Genomic DNA, 19892 nt, shown 5'->3' with positions numbered 1-19892 from the left:
TGCCATGTCCAAAAAATCATTGCCATACCCAATGCTGACATTTCCCCACCACGTTTTCTTTTAAGATTTTTGTAGTTCAGCTCTTACAGTTTTGAGTGGCCTCTCGCATTCTCCGGAGGTAACCAGTGGTCGTTTAGAAATGAGCCGAATGCACCGATGGAGCTGTGTTGGGTGTTTCCGTGCACGGCTGCTGTCACCACATCCGAGCTCCTTCGCCCCTGCAGCCCGCGACAGCTGTCATTGCGTCCCGAGCCCCTTTGCTAGGACACTTGTGGGCTCTGATAACTTCTTTGTTTTCTGACATGACGAGACGTTCCAGCTTCGTTGGGTGCATTTTCTGCCTCAGACCCGGAATCGGCTGTTTCTCAAAAAAGTGCTGACGCCCTCCTCCCTACATGGAAGCCAGTCTGGGCACAGGCTGCTCCTGGCTCTAGGGTGGATTCTTACCTCTAGGCCCATGCGGTCGCCAGAGTGATGAAGTACTTCTCAGTCTACACGTGTAAGAAATTCACAGGGAAGCTTCCATTCGGGCCTGAAGCCCATTTCATTAGTGTGAACTCACACCCCCTCTCCCGGCTGAACCCCACCCGGCACGGGCATAATGCGTCTGTTTTTGTCACAGCTCCCATGTGTGCGCTTCCGAGGGATGCTGCCAGCACTGTGGCCACCAGAAGTGCCGCTGCAGGGTTTGCATCCTCGGTCTGTGGTGGTCACCTGGACACGCGCAAATGCCGTGCTGGGCTTTCGCGTCCCTCAGAATCCTCCTCTCTGTGCCGCTCATTGTTTCATCTTTGGATCTTCAGAGATGGCTTTTTAAATTGTAATTTTGTTTGCAATTATGCAAAATGTTTGTAGGGTTCTAAGACCAAATCTCTCCAACAAGGCAATGCCCCAGGACTCAGGCTGTGGGACGTGCTGTTTACTCGGGTCCCAGACAGGGGCAGCTCTGGGGGACGGGCGGGAGGCGCCTAGGGAGGACGGGGCAGCGGGGGCAGAAGCAGCCCTAGTCGCCGGCACCGAGCGCCCCTCACCTGTCCGTCTGCCTCCTGCACAGGTTGCCAGGCAGGAGGGAAGGATCATCTTGACCTCAGGGCTGCCGTACCACAAGGTGAGGGCCCTGAGGACGGCTCCCATCTGAGCCTCATCTTTCCAAGGGAGCCTCAGCCTGGCCCTTGGGCCACCCCCACTTGGGGTCTTACATGGGGCAGATGGTTGTGGGGGCTGACCCGACATTGCGGTCCCACCCTGGGTGGGCTAAGGGGAGGCTCTTGGCCCCTGAGCTGGGGGAGGGGAGGTTCTGGGTCTGCAGCCCAACCACCCCACTTTCATTCAGCTCCGGGCCCAGGTCGGGGCTGGGCGCTGCGTGTCGGTAGACTGCTCCCTCAAGGCCCAGCAGCAGGTAAAGGCTGTGCTCAAGCATTTCGTCGTGCGCGTCACCCCTGCCGACATCTTCAGCCGCTGCCAGGTGAGTCCTATGCACCCCGGGCCTGCCTTGGGCTGGTGTGTGAGCCCTGGGCTGTCGGGGAGCCGCTTCCGTGACGGGCAGGACCCAGCACGTCTCTGGCCAGCAGCCGGAGACCACAGGCTTTGGGGTTTGTGTTCCTGCCAGCAGCATCCACCAGGACCCCACATTTCTTTCTCTTCCTCCCACCCCCACTGAGGCCAGGAGGTGGCAGAGCTCTGGGGCTGGCACTGCCAAGGGGACAGCTCACGTGGGATGCCTGTTCCATTCAGGCATTTCCTCCCGTGTCCAGGGCTGGCCTCTCACCAGGCTTCTAGGTGAAGGAAAAGGAGCCCATGGAAGCTGCGTCTGGTTGCGGGGGGTGTCCCATGTTCGGAGGGCAATGTCCACGGCCACAGATGGCCACTGGGTCTGTCTCAACATCTGGAAAGGTCTGGGTGAAGAAATCGCCATGTCAGGGCAGCCATATCCAGGGTTAAGTTCGGGGAGGGGTCTGGGGCCTGGGTACCGTCTGCTGATTGGGCCAGGGAGGGGGCACCTGGGAGCTCTGCACTCTTCTAGCACCCCCTCCGCGTGCCATCCGGCTGAGGGGGAGGTGATGCACGCTGGGGCCTCCATGGGCTACAGCGGGCAGAGGGCCTTGGGGTCAGTCCTATCACGCTCCCGTGGCTCCCAGTGCTAGTCCCAGGGTATTTTGGGGGCGGGAGCCGCGACAGAACGCCGTCCTCCCCAAGCCTGGTGTCTCGGTGGATGCCGGGCCTCCCGTCCATGGTGCAGGAGAGGGACGGCCTCCAGCGAGACCCGTGGCACCTGAAGCCATAGGGCTGAGTCAGGAGATTTGCAGCCCCTGCGGCGTCTGTGTGCCCCCCAGGACAGGCATGCAGCGGAGTGGGAGGGAGGGGAGAGGGCCTGGGCCCCCAGAGCCAGGCCTCAGGAGCAGTCTGTGCAGATCCCCCGACCCCAAGCCCGCCCGCACAGACAGCGGCTGACCCAGTGGCGGGAAGTGCGCCGTGGGGCCTTTCCCTTCAGTGAGCTCTGGGAGGACAGGAACCTTGTCTGCTGCCTCTCTTTGTCTGTGCTCAAGCCCGACGAGTGTTGTAAAGACCCCAGGACGTCCGGGACGCCTGGGAGGCATTTTAATGAGCTTTTCAGAGCCTCTGCTGCTAAGTTTTCTTGAGAAAACAGGAAGTTGGGTCGTTGGGAGGAAACCCCCACTGGCGCCCGGGGAGCCTCATGCTGCGGAGTGGCCTGACCTCCTTCGGGCCTGTGAGGGCATCAGGCCGCCACCCTCCTGCACAGGGAAGAGCGGCCCCGGCCTCGCGGCCCCGGCTGTCCTGTGCGTGCTGTGCCTCCTGGCCCCACAGTCGGCAGCCCGCAGGCTGAAGTCCCCCTGCACTGCGAGCCAGGAGGGGCAGAACGCCGGCCACTTGAGGATGCCGGGGGGCTGCCTGCTGTCGGCTCAAAGGCCAGGGCACAGAGCTGCACCACCTTGAGAGGGGACCAGCCGGCGCCCAGGCCAGAGAGGGGGCCCTCAGCCACCCCAGGACAGAAAGAACTGTGGGGGGTGGGGCGTACGGAGGTGCTGGGGTCTGTTCCGGCCGTAGCAGGTGGGACACATTCGGGGGGCTCTGACGATCAGGTAGGGAGGTGGGAGACCTGGGAGCACCCGCTGGGTCTAGAGCACCCGCTGGCGCCAGAGCAGAGGAGTATGACCAGATTCAGAATGCGGCATGAAGCTGTGCTGGGCTCCGAGCTTGTAGGCCCTGCCCCTAACCAGTCGTCTGGGCTCCCTGGGGTCTGGTCTGGAGGCAGATGCACTGGGCTAGGGAGGGGCATGGGGAAGTGGAAGCCTCAGCCCCCAGCTCCCTGCTCCTCTGGGGGCTCTGCCCAGCAGTGTCCCCACGAGGCCAGCCGGTTAGGATGGAGACAGGGTCCACAACTTGGGACCATGCAGCTGCGCTGGCCCAGATGCAGAAGGCAGCCTCCCTAGTACCAAAAGGCGCACAGGGCTGGAGGGGTGTGGTGGGGTCCCAGGCAGAGACCTGTGTGTGTGGCCACAGGCAGGGGCTGGCCACCACGTGGGCAGCCAGCAGGGGCGCAGGTAGGAGGCTGTGTGTCGGCACCTGCTGGCCTCTGTCAAGAAAGGGCCCGGGAATGCCTGGATGGCTCAGTTGTTAAGTGTCTGCCTTCAGCTCAGGTCATGATCTCAGGGTCCTGGGATCGAGCCCCACATCGGGCTCTCTGCTCAGCGGGGAGCCTGCTTCCTCCCTCTCTCTCTGCCTGCCTCTCTGCCTGCTTGTGATCTCTCTGTCAAATAAATAAATAAAATCTTTGAAAAAAAAGAAAGAAAAAGAAAGGGCCCTGGGAACCTTCCAGTCCTGGGGTGGCCCCTGGCCTCCATCAGAGCTCAACTCTACAAGAACGTGCTCTGGCTGCGCCCCAGGGCAGGACCCTCCCTGGGCCCATGAGTGTGCATAAGGACCCAAAACGCCAGCATTACCGGGCCCGGTGGGCAGAGAAGGGGTCTCTGAGAAGCCAGAGTTTCTAAATTTGTACCCAGCCGTAGTCACCAGGGAGGCGACTGGGAAGGGTAGGAGGGCTGAGCTCACTCAGGGTCGGCGAGCTGGTAAAATTAGTGCCTGTTCTCAGGCCAGACACCCAGGTGTGCGTGCCAGTGCTGTGTGAGCCGTGGGGGGGATGCAATTCTCGGGGCCAGGTAGGGTGGACCAGTAGCGAACCCCAAGAGGCACAGAAGAGGTGCCCCACAGACACTCCACGGGGATAGCCTGAGGCTCAACACAGTGACGAGCCTGGCTCCGTTGGCTCCGTGTTGTTCCGTGGGGTTCCATGGGGCTCTGTGTCATTCCGTGGGGCTCCATGGGGCTCTGTGTTGTTCCTTCTGTGTTGTCCTTCTGTGGGGTTCTATGGGGCTCCGTGGGGCTCCATGTGGTTCTGTTAAGCTCCGTGTCATTCCATGGGGTTCTGTATGTTTCTATGGGGCTCCATTTCATTCCGTGTCATTCTGTGGGGCTCTCTTCGGCTCTGTGTCATTCTGTGGGGCTCCACAGGGCTCTGGTCATTCCACGGGGTTTCGTGGGGGCTCAGTGTCATCCTGTGGCGTTCCACGGGGCTCTGTGGGGCTATTGGCTTGCAAGCCCATCTAGGCATCTGAAGGTGCTGTCCACTGACCAGCAGAGAGCATCACATTCAGGACTGACCCCGGGAGGGCCTCTGTGCAGTGCTTGGCCTTCAGGGCCCTGTCCCATGCTCCGGTGGGCCTGAGCCCCAACGAGTGGCTCAGAGCCTCTGCCACCCCTGGCCCCGGCTGGAGCGGGCTACCTCCCTGGAGATCTCCCACTGCCAGGCTGACTTTCCATTTTCCTTCCCTTCTTCATGCTATTTTAGTGCCATTCCCAGAGGGAAAACCCACTTGACACACACAGCATTCCCAGAGCACGCCTGGCCACTCTGTGGGCTGGTGCATGGGGGTACAGGATAGACGTGTGGAGGGAGAAGGCCCAGGCCAGGGTTGGCCAGGTGCCTGGCCAGGGGTCTGTGGCCACGCTTCACCCTCGCACCCCTGACCCCAGGCTGCGTGGACGTTCCACACGGCACGTGCCTTCTGGGGCATCTGCCCGTGAGGACAGCGTGCCAGGGCCAGAGCCAGGTGGTGGAGGCCCAAAGTGGACAGGGAGATGGTCCACCTGCCCACACCAGGGATTTGATGGGTCTCACATGGGGGCAGGATCGTGACCCCTGAAGCTGGCGACCTGGGCCTGGGATTGTCCATCAGGAACATCCGCCAAAAGGACATTCCCAGTGCTGTCCACCATGGGAAAATATTTTATCAAAGAAATATGAGTTAAAAAAAAAAAAAAAGCCTAAGTACGAACCCCTGACATGGCATAATGTCTATTTTTACTGTCCCTCTGGTCCCCCTCCGCTGTCGTGGGGATCAGGCTGTGGCCCCATGCGGAGGTGGGGGAGGGTCCTGGGAGTCAGTGACGTTGGCCTCCGGAAGTGGGCACTCGGGAGGGGAGGCCTCTGCGGACAGTGACCCTGCCGTAGGGAGCTCTTGCACGGTGCTGGCTACAGGATCCCCAGGAGGGAGATGGGCCAGAGAGGAGCCCGCAGCTGGGGGAGGCCGGGCCTTGGGCTACAGCCTCACAGGCACCCAGGAGGCAAGAGGGCTGGGCAGGGACCCTGGGACAGAGGCGGACAGCAGCCCAGACTGATCCATGACAGGGGAGAGACACAAGCAGAGGGCTCCCAGGGCCTGGGGGGTGAGCAGGACTCCAGGGCGGCCACCCCACAGCACCCACGCCTGGAACCCAGGGCCAGCCGCGGCACCTGTGCCTGGGCCTGTCCCTGGGCCTGCAGACCCTCCCTCTGTCCTGATGACCAACTCCAGACCAGGGACTGACAGGAAGAGGGGCCACGGCCACTGACCCCGCCCCTCCCCAGCCTTTGTGCTCCGTGGCCCCCAGCCCCGTTCCCACACTCGGTGCCCTCAGGGTCACACAGGCACAAAGGCTGGGGAGGGGTGGCCACCACCTTCCGCGGGGAGAGACCCCAGCCCGCTGGCTCTAAGGCTGCAGGAGGAATGGCCGCGGGGACTCTGGAGGAGGACGGGTCGGACCAGCTGGCGTCCAGTTGCCGCACTGTCGTGAGACATCAAGGACAGTGGGATCCACCAGCAGGTTTTGGCAGGGACTGAGGCCAGTGTGCCCCAGACTCAAGAGTTAGCCAGGATGATGGTCAGCAAGCCCAGCACGGTTCCCAGGGGAGGCTGCCTCCCGGCTCTCCCCACAGCTGGTGGCCACCCCTCTGGCCTCCCTCCCCTCCAGAGAAGCCGTGGGTCTCAGCCAGAGCCCCAGCCTCTGTTCCCACCAGATGGCCCTGGGGCATTAAGGACTTGGACCCCATTACTGCCCTTGGTCTGACCCCGGCCACTTTGGGAAGATCCTGGGCCTGCCTGACAGCCGCACCTGCACCGCTGACCCCGAGGCACGGCGGCCGGTCCATCCGGCAGCTGGGTTCACGCGACACCTCACCCACAAGGGGCGCCTGGGTCATGTGTCCTCACCAGGCCCTCTGCCCCCTGCCCACCCCTAGCTGGGCCATGTTGTCCCTTGGAGTGGCCTGGGCTGAGAGGAGGTCTCAGGGCTGGTCCCATACGTATGGCCTTGAGACCCGCTGCGGCTGCTCCGGGCGGCATCTGGGGAGGCTGGTATGAGAGTCCCCAGCCCGGCCTCTGCCAGGTGCCCAGCCCAGCACCTAGCTCCTTTCTCCTTCTCCGCCTGCCCGTGTGGCCGGCGCCCCAGGACCCAGCAGACAGTGATTCTGTGGTCCTGACGGCCCTTCCCCCCGGCGGTGTAGACAGGTCTTCTCCGGCTGCACCCCTGAGTGCTGACACATGTCCTGTCCACTTTCAGAAGGGGTTGACAGGCTTAAAGTTGGACTTCAGAGGGCGCGATGCACCGCAGGTGGGACGAACCCCCGCACCAACAGTACTCCCAGCTGCGCAGCTGGTGGGAGAGGCCGGAGCGCACGTGCAGGGACATTCAGGGGGCGGGTGGAGGGTGGGTGGCCTGGACAGTCACAACCATAGCCCCATGTCAGACCACTGGGAGTGTGGGCAAAGGACAGTAGGAAGGCTCCCCAAGCATGTGCTGACCGCCTCGGGCAGGATGATGCAGGCCTGGCCACCGGGGGCCAGGGTGTCATCTGGGCTGGTCAGCTGAGGTCAGAGGTGGAAGAGGCCGGGCAAGGCCGAGAGGGCCCTGTGGGCACCCTCAGCGTCACCCTGTTGGGTGACTGTCCCAGACTCCTCCAACAGGAAGACAAGGCCTGGCACCCAAAACATAAAGTCTGGAGGTGCGGCCATGTCTCTGGGGACCGAGGTCCTTCCCCCCTCTCTGCTCTGTGCCTCCGAGGGCTGCTGTCATGGTCCTACTGCCCGAGCCATGGTGCTATCCAGAACCCCGAGGCAGCCATGGGCAAAGCCAGCCCCAACCCTGCTACTCACCAGCCTCTGGCAATGCTGGAGCACCCACCTCTGAAGAAACAGAGGAAGCCGGACCCCCTGGTGCCAGACCTTCCATGGGGCGAGGGGCCCTGCATGGGGCGAGGCCTCCCGGTTGGCAGGGGAGGGTCCCCCCGCACAATCTGGGGGACCTCAAGGCTTAGGAAGAGAGAAGCACGGGCCCCCCCCCAGCCAGGGTGGGGGTTAGTGGCAGGTTGAGACACATGTCCTGATGTCAGCACACCGCAGCCCGCGGCTAAATCATGAAATTCAAATTTCAGCGTCCCTAAATAGTTTTCTTGGCCACAACCCACCTGTGTTCCCACATTGCCCACGGCTGCCTTCTTGGGGACCCATGGGCCCTTGCAGGGGACTGACCCAGGCCATGGGCCCTGGCTGGCATCTGATGGGGGGAGGTGGGCACTCGTTTTCATTTTGAGCAATTGCCAGCCCCAAGCAGAAATGGGGCCCAGGAGCCAGGGGGCAGTCAGCGCCTTGGTGGGCCACCCTGGGGCCTGGATGAGGACAGCCTGACTTCCACAGACCCACCGTCCACTCGAGCCAGGTTATGGGAGGCAAGACAGGCCTGGTTGGCCTCAGGGCTGCAGCGCGGCCATGGATTGGGTCTGGGGGGTGGGGGGTCCACCAGGCAGTGACTACTCCTTCCGTGTCCTGATGGGGCAGGGACCAGTGGATGGATGGCCGGTGCTGCGGGGCACATCCCCTGCTGGGGCTGGGGAGTGGGCTCTGTTCCCCTCCCCCTCACCCCTGGGTAGCCCATTCACTGCCCACCCGCTGAGGTAGGGCCTCTGTGCATGGAGCACATTCATGACAAACGTAGACCCCAGAGGTGTCTGGGGGGAGATGGGGCATCAGAGAGCATGAGACGGGGCCAGCCAGAGACAGGAGGGGCCTCAGGATAATCCTACAAGGGAGACAGGCCTACCCCGCCAAGCCCTGCACCCCTTCCTGGACAGGGGGAGTGGGTGGGGAAGGGTCTCCCAGAGCATGGGGGAGGCAGGCTCTGGCAAGGACAGCTTCTTCCTCCCCCAACTTGGAAAACCCATTTCAAGGCACAGGTGGTGGTGGAAGGGGCCACCTTTCCTGGCCTGACTCAGTGGCCCCGGGAAGAGGCAGGAAGGAGAAGGGCCAGGGGACCCCTGCCCTGAGCTCAGCCCCCCGTCACGCTGGCTCCCCACCATGCTGGGCTCATCATACTGTAGCTGCTTGGCACCTGAGCTCTCACTCTCTCCACCTGGTCTGCCAAGCCCCAGGTTGGCTGTCACTTCCTCCACGAAGGCCTCCAGGCTCACAGCCACGTCCCTCGAACATAGCACTTCCTTTGGAGGAGTACTTTGGGGCTCCTCTCTCCCTTGGCTGGGATCACAGTGGGGCAGGGCTACTGTGAGTGAAAGACAGGCCCCACAGACGCTCAGGCAGGTTTAGACCCCGGGGTACAGGGCTTGGGGTCCCGGACCACCGCCTGCTGTCTGAGGGCCTGGCTCCACTTGTCTAAGGAAGCAGGACAAGCAGGACTGCTCCCTAACTTTCTTAGCCTGTCCCCTGTTGCCCCCCGCTGCCCCAGGCAGGAGGGGTTCCCCAGCCCCCCTCACCCTGGGTCCTGGCGCGGGAAGGCAGGCGCAACCGTTTGCTTTTGAATCTCGGCCGGTGTCCTGAGTGGCCCTTTCAAAGGCCGGCCGGGGGCGGGGGCCGTTCCCAGGCGCGCCCCGCCCTCCCCGCCCGCCCCTCCTCCCGCTTTCCCACGCGGCCCGGCCGCCGGCTGGTTCTCACGGCCCGCTGCCCCTCCCCCGTCTGGGAACGGCTGTGCTGCGCCCGCCGGGGCTGGGGTGCCCGGGAGCCCCGGAATGGGCCAGGCGCCGAGCGGGGTTTCTGGAGGGGGTGCTGCCCCGGGGCAGCTGAGGTGGCCCAAGGGTGTTAGACGACAGCCCCCCGACCCCCCGGGCCTGAGGCGAGAGGACATCCTCTGGCCCAGATTCTATGTGATCTGACCCAGGGCAGGCGGTGACAACCCCACACACCTCACAGAGGGACCTAGGGGGCCCGGGCTGTGCCTGCCTTTTGCCTGGGGACAGTGAGCACTGACCACTCACTGGGGTCTCCCTTCCATGGGAATAGGAGGTGGGGCCTCTGTTCCTCTCCTGACGGCCTGGAAAGGCCGGGCACCCATCCTCACAAATGCACAAAATGTGACTTCAGGAGACAGTGATGGCCTCCTCACACAGAAACGTGTCCCACGCTGTGTCTGAAATTCACATTTAGGGCCCAAGTTCTCCCCGGCCCCTTGGGGTGGGGAGGGGCTGCTGTGACCTTCCCATGTCAGGCTGGAGGAAGCCAGCAGTAGGACTTGGCCACCTATCTGGGCCCTGCGACTCACACCACTCGGCTTGCCCACCCGAGGGAGCTGGAGCAGGAGCTGTCCCCCACCCAGCCGTCGACAGCCTGGACTGGGTTGTTAACCCTACTGCCCCCACACAGAGGGGTCTGCACGTCCGGGTCCTGAGCGGACCCTGGGCTATGGCTGGCGCAGGGGGAGGAGGAGCTCCCAGGAGCTAAGGCACCCGGGGTGGGGAAGGGACACCCTGCTGGAAGCCCACCGGCTCATCCTGCTTGTGGCCACCTTCCGGGCTCGGGCCTGCAGGCCCCCGAGTGGTCTGGGGGAAGGGCTGTGACCCTCCCATGTGTCCCTGGCCAGAGTGACCTGGGCAGGCAGTGCTTCCCGGGCACGCCCTGCTTGTCGTGCATGCTGTATCCTGGATACTGTGTCTGTCCTGCCCAGGGCTTTCTTCCCATTCCACTCACTGCCCTTTCCTCTTCCCTCGCCGTCAGAGTGACCCGCAGGCTCGGGGATGTCCGGGACCTCTTAGGAGCCACAGCTGCAGGGCCCTTACTGCTGGTCTCCGGCAACCCCCCGTCCACCCTGCAGGCCTGACCACAGCGCTAGGGGCAGGTCCTCAGGAAGTCAACACGGCCCTCCTGTCCCGGCAGCAGGAGGCGAGCCTGGCAGGAGGCTGGGGGTGAGGGGGTCTGGCTCCAGCGGCCAGGCAAGACGCCTCCCTCTACGGCCATGGTCCCAGACACAGACTGGTGAGGCTGCTTCCGTCTGAGCCTGTGCTCTCCGAAACAGTCTTGTCCTCTCCCCACCTGCTCTGGAGGTCCCCTCACACCCATAGCAGCCCCGGGAAGGAGCTCGTGTGCTTCCCAGCACGGGCACACAGCCTGCTGGCTGCTCATACACAGACACACTCCCGGGGCTGGGGAAGCATGGGAGGTCCCCTCCACTCACCCTGAGACACCCCATCACACCAGTCCTGTGTCCACACCGCGGAACGCCCAGTCCCACGCACTCCCACTCACGCCTCTGGCCACGGCTCACATGCAGACACACGCTCAGCCGCTCTGAGGCTGGGTGCTCACGAGAGGGACACCTGTGGACCTCTGGCCCACCCCACAGGCCCAGTGCGGACCCTCGAAGGGACTCGATCACACCGCACACTTAGCCCCTATAGCCCCTGGCCCCACAGAGGGGAAGCGCTGGGCCCAGGGGAGCGGACCTTCCTGGACCTGGGGGCGGGGCAGGAGCTAGAGCAAGGCTGCCGCCCCAGGTCACGGACATCAGAGGTGGCAGCCACCGGAGGGCCACCGGAGGCCACCGAGTCTGCGGCACAGCGAAGAGCTGTTGTTGTTGTCGTCGTTTTTTAAGATTTTGTTTATTTGAGAGAGCGCGCCCACCCCCGAGCCGGGGCGGGTAGGGGGCAGGAAAGGGAGAAGCAGGCTCCCTGCTGAGCGTGGGCTCCCTCCCAGGACCCCAGCATCCCAACGCCTCACCCACAGAGCCCCCCAGGCGCCCCTGGAGAAGGTTTTAAAACCCAACGATAAGGAGCGCCTGGGGGGCTCCGTCGGTGAAGCGTCTGCTTTCAGCTCCGGTCGAGATCCCAGGACACCGGGGTGGAGCCCTGCGTCGGGCTCTGGGCTCAGTGAGCCTGCTTCTCTGTCTCCCGCTGCCCCTGCTCGTGTTCCCTCTCTCACGGTCCCTCTCTCTCTCAAATAAATAAAATCTCTAAAAAAACAAAAACCTCCAAATGGTCCCAAGAAGGTCAGTGCAGCATTTGCAGCCACGCACTCCCCCCGGCTCCTGGGGCCTGGCCCTTCTGCCCCCAGCACATGCCCCCGGCCAGTGGGACGGCAATGACCCCCCACGGATGTCCTGTGCTCCTCAGCTGTGGGCCGTCCACGACTCTGCAGACCCCCGGCCCCTTGGCCTGTCTCCAGTGGAGATCCGGCAACACCCCAGGCCAGGGGCCGGTGGGGTCTTCACGGCAAAGCTGGGTAAGGCGCTCATCTTGGAGGAGGGTCGCAGCCCCAGCAGCCATCTTGTACTCGGAGCCGGGGGGGGGGGGGGCGGGGGTGTGGACAGCCTCCCAGGGTGTTGTCGGGACAGTGTGGGAGAGCGAGGTGTGGAGTGGACCCAGGCCTCAGTGCTCCCGCCCCGTCCGGAGAGGTGTCAGGCCAACACCCCAGGCCGGGGGTCTTTCATCCCAGCCCTTTGGCCATGCACCCAGCACCATTTGTTGGGGTGGCTCTGGGTGGATGGGGGGGTCAGGGCAGACAAGCCAGCCTGGGAAGGCCTCAGGACCTGCCCATCTCAAGGCAGCGAGTGTGGACAGTGAAAGGAGGCGGCACCTGGCAGGGGCCAAATAGGCAGAAACCACCGCGGGAACAGGGACACTGGTGTCCTGTGGCTGAGCCCTTCCAGGGCCCCCACCCCCGACGTGAGCATCTGAGATGCTGGTGGCCTGTAGGTGTGCTCTGGGAAGGTGGTGGGAACGGGAGCCCTTCTCAGGAACTCAGGAACGGGGCTGGCTTTTCCATGTGGTGGGTTGAGGGGACGTTGATTTTCTTCTGCTTTTTTATGTTTTGCCATTTCCCTAATTTGCTCTAAAGGACCAAGAAATGACCCATGACTCTAGAACATGTCACAGCTTCTGAGCCGAAGCCCCCTTTGGCCCTGCCTGTGGGGTCAGAAAATCCCAGAACATGGCCTTCCCGGGTCTGCGTACCAGACAGACTGGTCCTTCCATCCCTTACCGGGCGGGGGTGGGAGCCGCAGGCGCTGGCGGGACCGTCTGGAGCTGGAGCCCGAGCCTGGACAGCACTTGCCATGAGGCAGGAGCAAGGTTGCTAAAACCCAACCCTTGCTCGGAAGAGTGGCTACCGGTGACAGCGGGATACCAACGTGGCCCCAGGCCCAGTTCCCAGCTGCGCCAGGTGCCCCCTGGGCAGGGACAAGGTGGTCAGCCTGCAGTGGGGAGCTCAGGTCACAGGCCTGGCTGCTGGTTGAGGCCGGAGCTTCCCCCACAGCCTCCTTAAGAGTGGGTCCCTCCCCGCTGGGCTCCCAGCCGGGGCAGGTGCCTTCCTGCTGCCCCGCAACCTGGGGAACGTGGGCCCCCTCTCGTGCCCCATGCCCTGAGGAGCCCCAGGTGTGGCTCCTGTCCCACCCTCCTTTCTCCCTCTAGGCACCCAGCAGAACGCAGCCCTGAGAGGGGCTGGCAGGCTCTGGGCAGTGCTGCCTCCCGGCTCCTCTCCACTGCGTACCTCTGGACCAGCTGTCCTCTGGTTGTGCACACCAGACCCCCGCAGGCCCACACATTGGGGCCACGTATGTGTAGCCTGTGCGCCCGGGGCGGGTGAGTATTCAGAGGAGGTGGGTGCCCAGAGCAGGTGGGCATCTGGGAGGGGTGGGCGCCCGGGGCGGGTGGGAACACAGACATTTCCAGGGACATAGAGCTCAGGATGGGTGCCGTGAGCTTGCCTGTTGCTCAGCTCTGCTCTGCCGGCCACAACCACTCCCATGGGTGGGTATGGCTGTGATTCCTGGGCTTGGAGCTGAGAGCAGACCCACTCTCGGGCATGGTTTCCCACACCTGGGAATGGACCTCTCAAAGCCCCCCGCTGCCCCTTGCCGAGTTATGGCCTCAGAGGAGTGGACAGCTAACCCAGGTGCCTGCTGTAGCCTTTCCTCACATGCCTGAGAGCCCAGAGAGCAAGCCTCCTGGAGGAGTGACCAGAGCAGGCCTCCCCCCCAACCCAGGCCCTAGCGGAGAGCAGGGGACTGCAGAGGGCGGACCGAGAGTTCGGGCCTGCCTAACTCCACACCCGTGGGCCCCGCCAGTCCCCAGGACCAGTCCCTGCCGGCCGCCCCCAGGCAGAAGGAGTTCCCCGAGCTGGCGTAGGCTCCAGGCAGCCGTAGGCGCTGTGGGAAGCAGGCAGGCAGGTGGACCCCCGGGACAGGGAAGCCAGAAGCCTTCCCAGCCCCTCCTGCCCCTCCCACCCAGCCGGGCTCCTGGGGTGGAGGCCAACCCTGCCCTCAGGCTCCCGGACTGAATGGGATGCGTGGGACCTGGCCTCACTCACAGGCACCACCCAGCCCCTGTCCAGGGCCTCCCCCAGGACCCCCACTGCTGTCTGCCCAGACCCACGGGCATCCCAAAGCTCGGGTTTGTATGTCCCCCAAGGAGGAGTGGGCGTGGCTAAGGTCACCGCACGCCCCTCTCCTCGGGTCCGAGTGAGGACCTTGGTGTGGAGCCCTCCCGAGCCGAGGGCCCTGTGACTGGGAGCAAGTTACTCAGCCCCTCAAGAAGCCCCCTTTCTGCGAAATGAAAGGGCAACGGCTCTGCCTCTGTGGTTTTGGGGGGGGGCCTTTGCTGGACTGGCACCAAGCCCATGACCAGACACGTGCTCGGCCGTGAGCCCCAAAGGGCAGGGTGGGCCAGCAGGCGGTCAGGCAAGGGGTGCTTGGCCCCGCGGTGGATAGGAGATGGATGGAGAGGCCCTCGGTGTTGGTCCTTCCTGCAGATGGGGACCGCGGCACAGAGGGGGTGAGCGTGCAGAACCGGCTTTTCCAGGTGGGGGTGGGGGGAGGGCAGGGCCTCCAGGGCCCTATGGGGTGACAGCAAGGGCCCCGACAGTGGGCAGCGGCCGTGGGAAAACCGGCCCCAGTGGTTCCCGAGGGTGGGGCCAGGTCCTGGGGATGGCACCGGCCGTTTGTCTGTGTGCAGTGACTCAGCACATGAGCTGGCTGCCCCGCCCAGGTGTGCACACCAGGCCGGGTCCCGGGGAGGCTGGCAGACCGAAGAGGGTCCCACCCTCTTGCCGCTGCTCCGTCCCTCTCATACCTGCCAGCTTCAACCCCCGGGGAGGCCTGTGCAGGGAGAAGGGGGGCCTCTGTGGTGGGCAGCCCGGGGCAGCAGCGGAGGCTCTGCTGCCCCCTAGTTCCCGCTCCTTCCCCAGGCAGGCCCCCCACCCTAGGAAGGCCCCTGGATCCATGACCAGGAAGCCAGGTGCCTCCCCTGTGCCCCCACAGACTCCCTGGGCCACAGGCCGGCCCAGGCTCTGGTTGGCAGAGGCGGCTAGGGGGACAGGAGGCCCCCCAGAGAGGCAGGAGGAAGGGTCCTGCCTGGGATCAGCCCTGGCCCAGCCCCGCCCCGGCCTCCCAGCAGAGGCCGCCGCACCCATGCTGCGCTCCCAGGCCCGGCTCCTGAGGCCGGATGTGGGGCCATGAGGCCACAGGTAAAGCCAGCTCACAGTGTCGAAAGGCCCGTGGGAAAAGGGCGTGTGGGGGTGGGGGGGCACCGCCTCTGACGTGGGCACACCCTGAGGCTGCAGGGGCCCATGGTGCCGCCTAACCACCTACCCCTGGGAGCCATGACATCCAGGGCACTGGCCCGGCGCCTCCGGGAGGGGGCCGAGAGAGGTCCCATGAGTACAGATCATGGCCCCCTCCCCCCTGAGGCCTGGGAACCCCCCAGGCCCTGCTCTTGGCTCCACTTCGTCCTGCTCTGACGTCTGGAAGGGCTGTGACCGCTGTGCATGTCTCCACGGGCACCTGTGCCTACCTGCCTGCCAGCCAGGTCTCTAGGGACCTGGGCCCTCCTGCTCTCCCTCAGGGGCCCTGCCCACCTCACGCGGGGAGCCCTGGGGTCCCTCACCCTGTCAGGCAGGACCCACCGGAAGGCAAGCCCGGGGCAACTGTGTGGGGAGGGCAGGATGGCCCCCAGAAGCCCCCGCCTCCACCAGGGTCGCCGTAAGGTCAGCAGGGCTGGGCTCAACTCCTGACAGGGGCCTGACCTGACAGGGGCTGGTGGCATGTTCTAGACAAGGACCCCAAATAGAAGCAGAACTGGTTTCCTTCTTGATCCCTCACAGATGAGGTGCCCAATGGGGACCGTCAAGAAACATGGACACTGAAATGGCCTGGCTCACCCCAAGACCAGCGGAGGGATCAGCCATAGCGCTGTTTACCCCGACCCTTTAATGCTGGGCCCTGTGTCCCCCATCATGTGGAGCCAGCCCAGAGCTGCCTAGGCCTCACTTTGCCCTCAAGACCTGGGGGTTTGGGGAAAACAGCCCAGGTGACAGCAGAGTGCCACGGGGTCTCAGGAACTAGAAGAAGCTACCCAGGGTCCACTAGGATCCGGAGTAGTCAGGGAGGGCTCCCAGGTGGTGGTGTGCCCTGTCTTGCGGAGACGGGAAGGGATGTGTCATTTGTGTCTGTGAAAACCCCTAGCCAGACCCAGAGCTGCAAGGGGCATAGCCTGTGGGTGGGAGGACAGAAGGAGCCCCACCTCACTTCAGCACCCCTCTGTCCCCAGGCCTGTAACTGCGACCAGTACCTGAAGGTCTCCAAGGAGATGATGAAGCAGCTGGTGTGGCTTGGCAGCCACCGGGAAGGCCCCAGCAGCACAGGTGTGTGTGCCCCTCGTGGTTGGCCTCGGGCTCCGTGGGGGTCTGTGGACAGTGGCCCAACAACAGGTATTCCCAGGACCAAAGTGCACGTGTGGCCAGGGGCTGGGGAAGGACAGCACACAACGAGCTAAGGTCACAGGGACCGGGGAGCTCCAACACTCAGCATCCCTCTAGGGTGGCCTCCCCCACCCTCTGTCCAGGAGGCCCTGCACGGGGAGCAACCATGCACCTGCGCAAACCTCTCATGCAGAGATGCCTACACGCTCGCGGGCCAGCACACACGCACCTGTTCCCTCACGCACGCTCGGGCACGCGTGGCGTCTACTTGCACACCTCCGCACCCTGGGCGCCTGCTAAGCCGTGTGAGGGTGGCCTAGCAGGGACAGACAGCAAGGAGGGCAAACCCCAGAGGTCCCCCCAACACCAAGCCAGAGGCCCAGCCTCAGTTTCCGTGTTTGTGAAACGAGAGAGGGTGCAGAGCAGCGGGAGCCTTTGAAGTGGCTACAGGGTCCAGCGTGTGCCCGGCCATACCTATCACTGGCACCTCCGCCCTCTGGAGCGAAGGGCCCCAGGGAGGAGGCGCCAGAGAGAGCCTGGCTGCCGCTCCCTAGGCTCCCGGGGCCCTTCCTCATTGGAGGGCAAGGACGGGATGGGTACAGCGTGTCTTGGGACCCTCTCTGGGGGCTCAGCCTGAGGCCCGGGGCCGCTCCAGGATGCTGACCTCCCCACCTGTTCTTCCCGCCTCCCTCTGAGGTTTGGGGCCAGAGTGGGGGGCCACCCACTCTTCAGGTGAGCCGTCGTGATGGCCTGGGTCGGGCCCCAGCAGCCGTCCTCTCTCCGCCGGGGGCCCAAGGCCCGGGCGGGGAGGACCCGAGCATGCGCAGTGCCGTCCGCTGGCGCTGGCGCAGGGCTCCGGTCCTCTCTGCTCCTCCGGCGCTCCGGCCATCGGCCCATCCCGGCGTACGGTCACCACCGCAGCCCTCCCGCGGGCCACCTGGTACCTCGGGGGCCTCCAGGTGGAGGCTGAGACCGGCCAGGGCACGCTAGGGAGGTCGTGGCCTTGCTGGGTTCCCGAGGGCCGTGGGGCTGGGGTGAGGGGCTCATCCCGACAGACCACCGCTGCCGTTGATCTAGAGCCAAGTGGGAAGGTCAGCGGAACCCGGGAGGACCCTTCTCCCGCCCACTGGCCAGTGCCCCTCGGCCATCACCGCCTCGGCCTGGCCAGCTCCCCACCTCCCTGCGCTCCTAGTGGGAGTAGGAACCCTCTCGCGGAGTCAGGAGGTCGCATCCCAGGGTCTCTGCTAGCACCCTGAGCTCCAGCAGGGCCCCTGGGCCCCCGCCCCGCTGAGGGCTGTTAGGAAACGCGCTCCCCTGGCAGGGGCTTATCTGCTCATCGCTGCGGACGTCTGCCCCCCGCCCCCACCCGCCAGTTCTCAGGACCCCAAGTGCCCTAATTGGCCAATCTCACGCCCAGAACTTGTTTCCCAAGGACCTTTGAGCCCCAAGAACATTCCAAGGTGTGCGTTCCCATGGGAGGGGCCCAGGCTGGCACCAAAGCCCCTTAGCCCCTGCCCTTTTCCCTTTCTGCTAAGGGTGGGGGGAAGGGCTGGGTGCCCCAAGGCGCATTGTGGGCCCTGGGGCTGCCAGGCCCCATCCTTAGGACAATCCCTGATGTCCTTGATTGATTGGCAGGTGATGAGGCCAGCTCCAGCGCAGACTTACAGGAGGCAGGTGAGCCCTGGGACCACTCCCTGAGGACACAGGGCCCCACCCCAAGCCAGGGTTTGTACCCTGGCCCAGTAGAGAGGATGGTCCTGTGCCCTAGGTGAGGGGTGGCGGCCAGTACCAGCGGGGAGGGCCAAGGGTCCACAGGTAAGATGAGGCAGAGGGTTGGGTGGATGGGGCAACACAGGGAGGAGCTGCCGGAAGGAGTGGGATGGGGGTCGGACACCCAAAGGCTGCGGGGTGTGAGTGCGCTTCCCCCTCTCCAGGCTCAGCCCCGGAGGAGGCCCCTGGGAGCTGCACCCATGACCTGCCCTGCCGCTGGCTGGAGGCGGCTGACCTGCAGTCCCACGCGCCCGCCGTCCTGCGCAACGGCACCCGACGGCAGCCGGCGGGGGTCCCGGAGGGCGTGCTGCGGCGGCAGGGCTCACGCCCCTTCTACTGCTGCACCGGCTGTGGCAAGGTCTTCTGGGAGGGCTCCCACCTGGGCCGCATCACCACACATTTCCTCGAAGTCCTGGATGGGGCCTCCAGGCCCTGCCGCCCCCTGCCCTGTCCTGTCAGCGGCCTCCCCTGAGGACAGGCCCAGGCCCCGCTGGTCTGCATCTCCCTCCCAGGCTCTCTGCACACACCCCGGTGCTCCCCACCGGCAGGCCAGCAGGGTTCCAGCCCCGCACAGAAGCTGGAGCAAGGTGGAGGGGATCAAGGTTTTCCACACGGGCAGGATGCTCGGACCCTGAGCCGAGAGCCGCCTGACATTCAGGAATGAGGCCAGCGGAAGGTGGGAAGGACACGCCTGGCAGAGGAAATGGCACAAAGGCCCAAGGGTGGGACCCAAGTGGCTCCCCGAGCGCCGGGCTCAGTGGGCTGGGGGGTGGGGGCACAGGCCCCCCCGCCGTGCTGGTGGTCCACTCCCTTTGCTGTAGCAGCCCCTACCCCCCGCTCCTGCCACTACCCCACTCTGCTGGCATTCTCAGGCCAAGGGCCAAGCCTCCAGGCCAAGCAGGACAGGACCTTCCCCCCTTCCCCCAAGTAGTTCCCAGCCAGGCTGGCCCTCCGGGGTCCTCTGATTCCTGGGGAGTAATATGGTGGGGGGAGCTTCCCAGGCACCGGGGCCCAGTCCTGCCTGGTGCCAGGGGCAGTGCAGCCACCCTCTAGGAAGACATCCATTGTGTACTGGAAGGCCATGGCCTGGAGGGGAGGCGGCCCCTCTGAGTTTGTGGCTCTGGCTCCCTTGCTGGCCTCCTGCCCCCACCCCCGTCCTCCCCCCACTCCCCGCCACATGGAGGCTGGGCGGCCTCCTCTCATGAAAGAGGCAGCAGCCGAAGTCAGAAGCGGGCCTGCACACAAGACCCTCTCCCACAACTGCAGGAAGCAGCTGCTTCTTCACCCACTCGGAGGGAAACTGAGGCACAGGCACTCATGGCTGGCACCCTGAGGGCCCATGGGCACTGGTGCCAGGTGGGCAGGGAGAGGAGCCTAGCCAGCACCTTGCCCTCGCTGCCTCCTCCTGGCTCACCCTCCAGGAATGTGCCCCCCCACACATCCCTTTCCTGTCCTTCCTGCCTTGAGCGGAAATCAGCTCAGATTTGGCTGAGGAGCCCAGGCGGAAGCTTCTGGGCTGCGGGGGCCTGGGAGCTGGGGCGGGGCTGCCACCTCTGCCCAGGGCAGGGAGCACCTGCAGGCCCAGGTGTGATGGCCTCAGGTACCAGGTGGGCACTGGCCGTGCCAGGCCTGCCCCCGCCCGGGCTGGGGGTCATGCTGAAAGGCCATACAGACGACCTGCCACATCCCCCAACCTCTTCTTTCCCTGGAAGTGCCCCCTGTGCACCAGGTGCTCAGACCCCAGCAACTCTGGGGTCACTGCACAGACGCACGGAGAGTTTCCGAGGCCAGGGCCAGGCTGGGTGGGCTCTGTGT

General features: G+C 64.7%; 1 protein-coding gene across 1 annotated transcript in view; it reads left to right on the top strand.

Annotated features, from left to right (window-relative positions):
- LOC111146446 (exonuclease 3'-5' domain containing 3) overlaps window positions 1-19243 on the top strand; it is a 79545-nt gene extending 60302 nt beyond the window's left edge. The window contains 5 exon segments of the mRNA XM_022502005.1: window positions 1055-1108; window positions 1334-1465; window positions 16157-16250; window positions 17943-17981; window positions 18242-19243. Coding sequence (XP_022357713.1) covers window positions 1055-1108; window positions 1334-1465; window positions 16157-16250; window positions 17943-17981; window positions 18242-18549 — 627 coding nt within the window. The 3' untranslated portion in view covers window positions 18550-19243.
- The last annotated feature ends 649 nt before the right edge of the window (window positions 19244-19892 follow it).

This window comes from Enhydra lutris, unplaced genomic scaffold (genome assembly GCF_002288905.1).
Source record: "Enhydra lutris kenyoni isolate GAN:26980312 unplaced genomic scaffold, ASM228890v2 scaffoldscaffold13, whole genome shotgun sequence".
NCBI classification, from domain to species: domain Eukaryota; kingdom Metazoa; phylum Chordata; class Mammalia; order Carnivora; family Mustelidae; genus Enhydra; species Enhydra lutris.
Note: the sequence above shows the minus strand (reverse complement) of the source record. Positions and strands in the feature narration are given on the sequence as shown.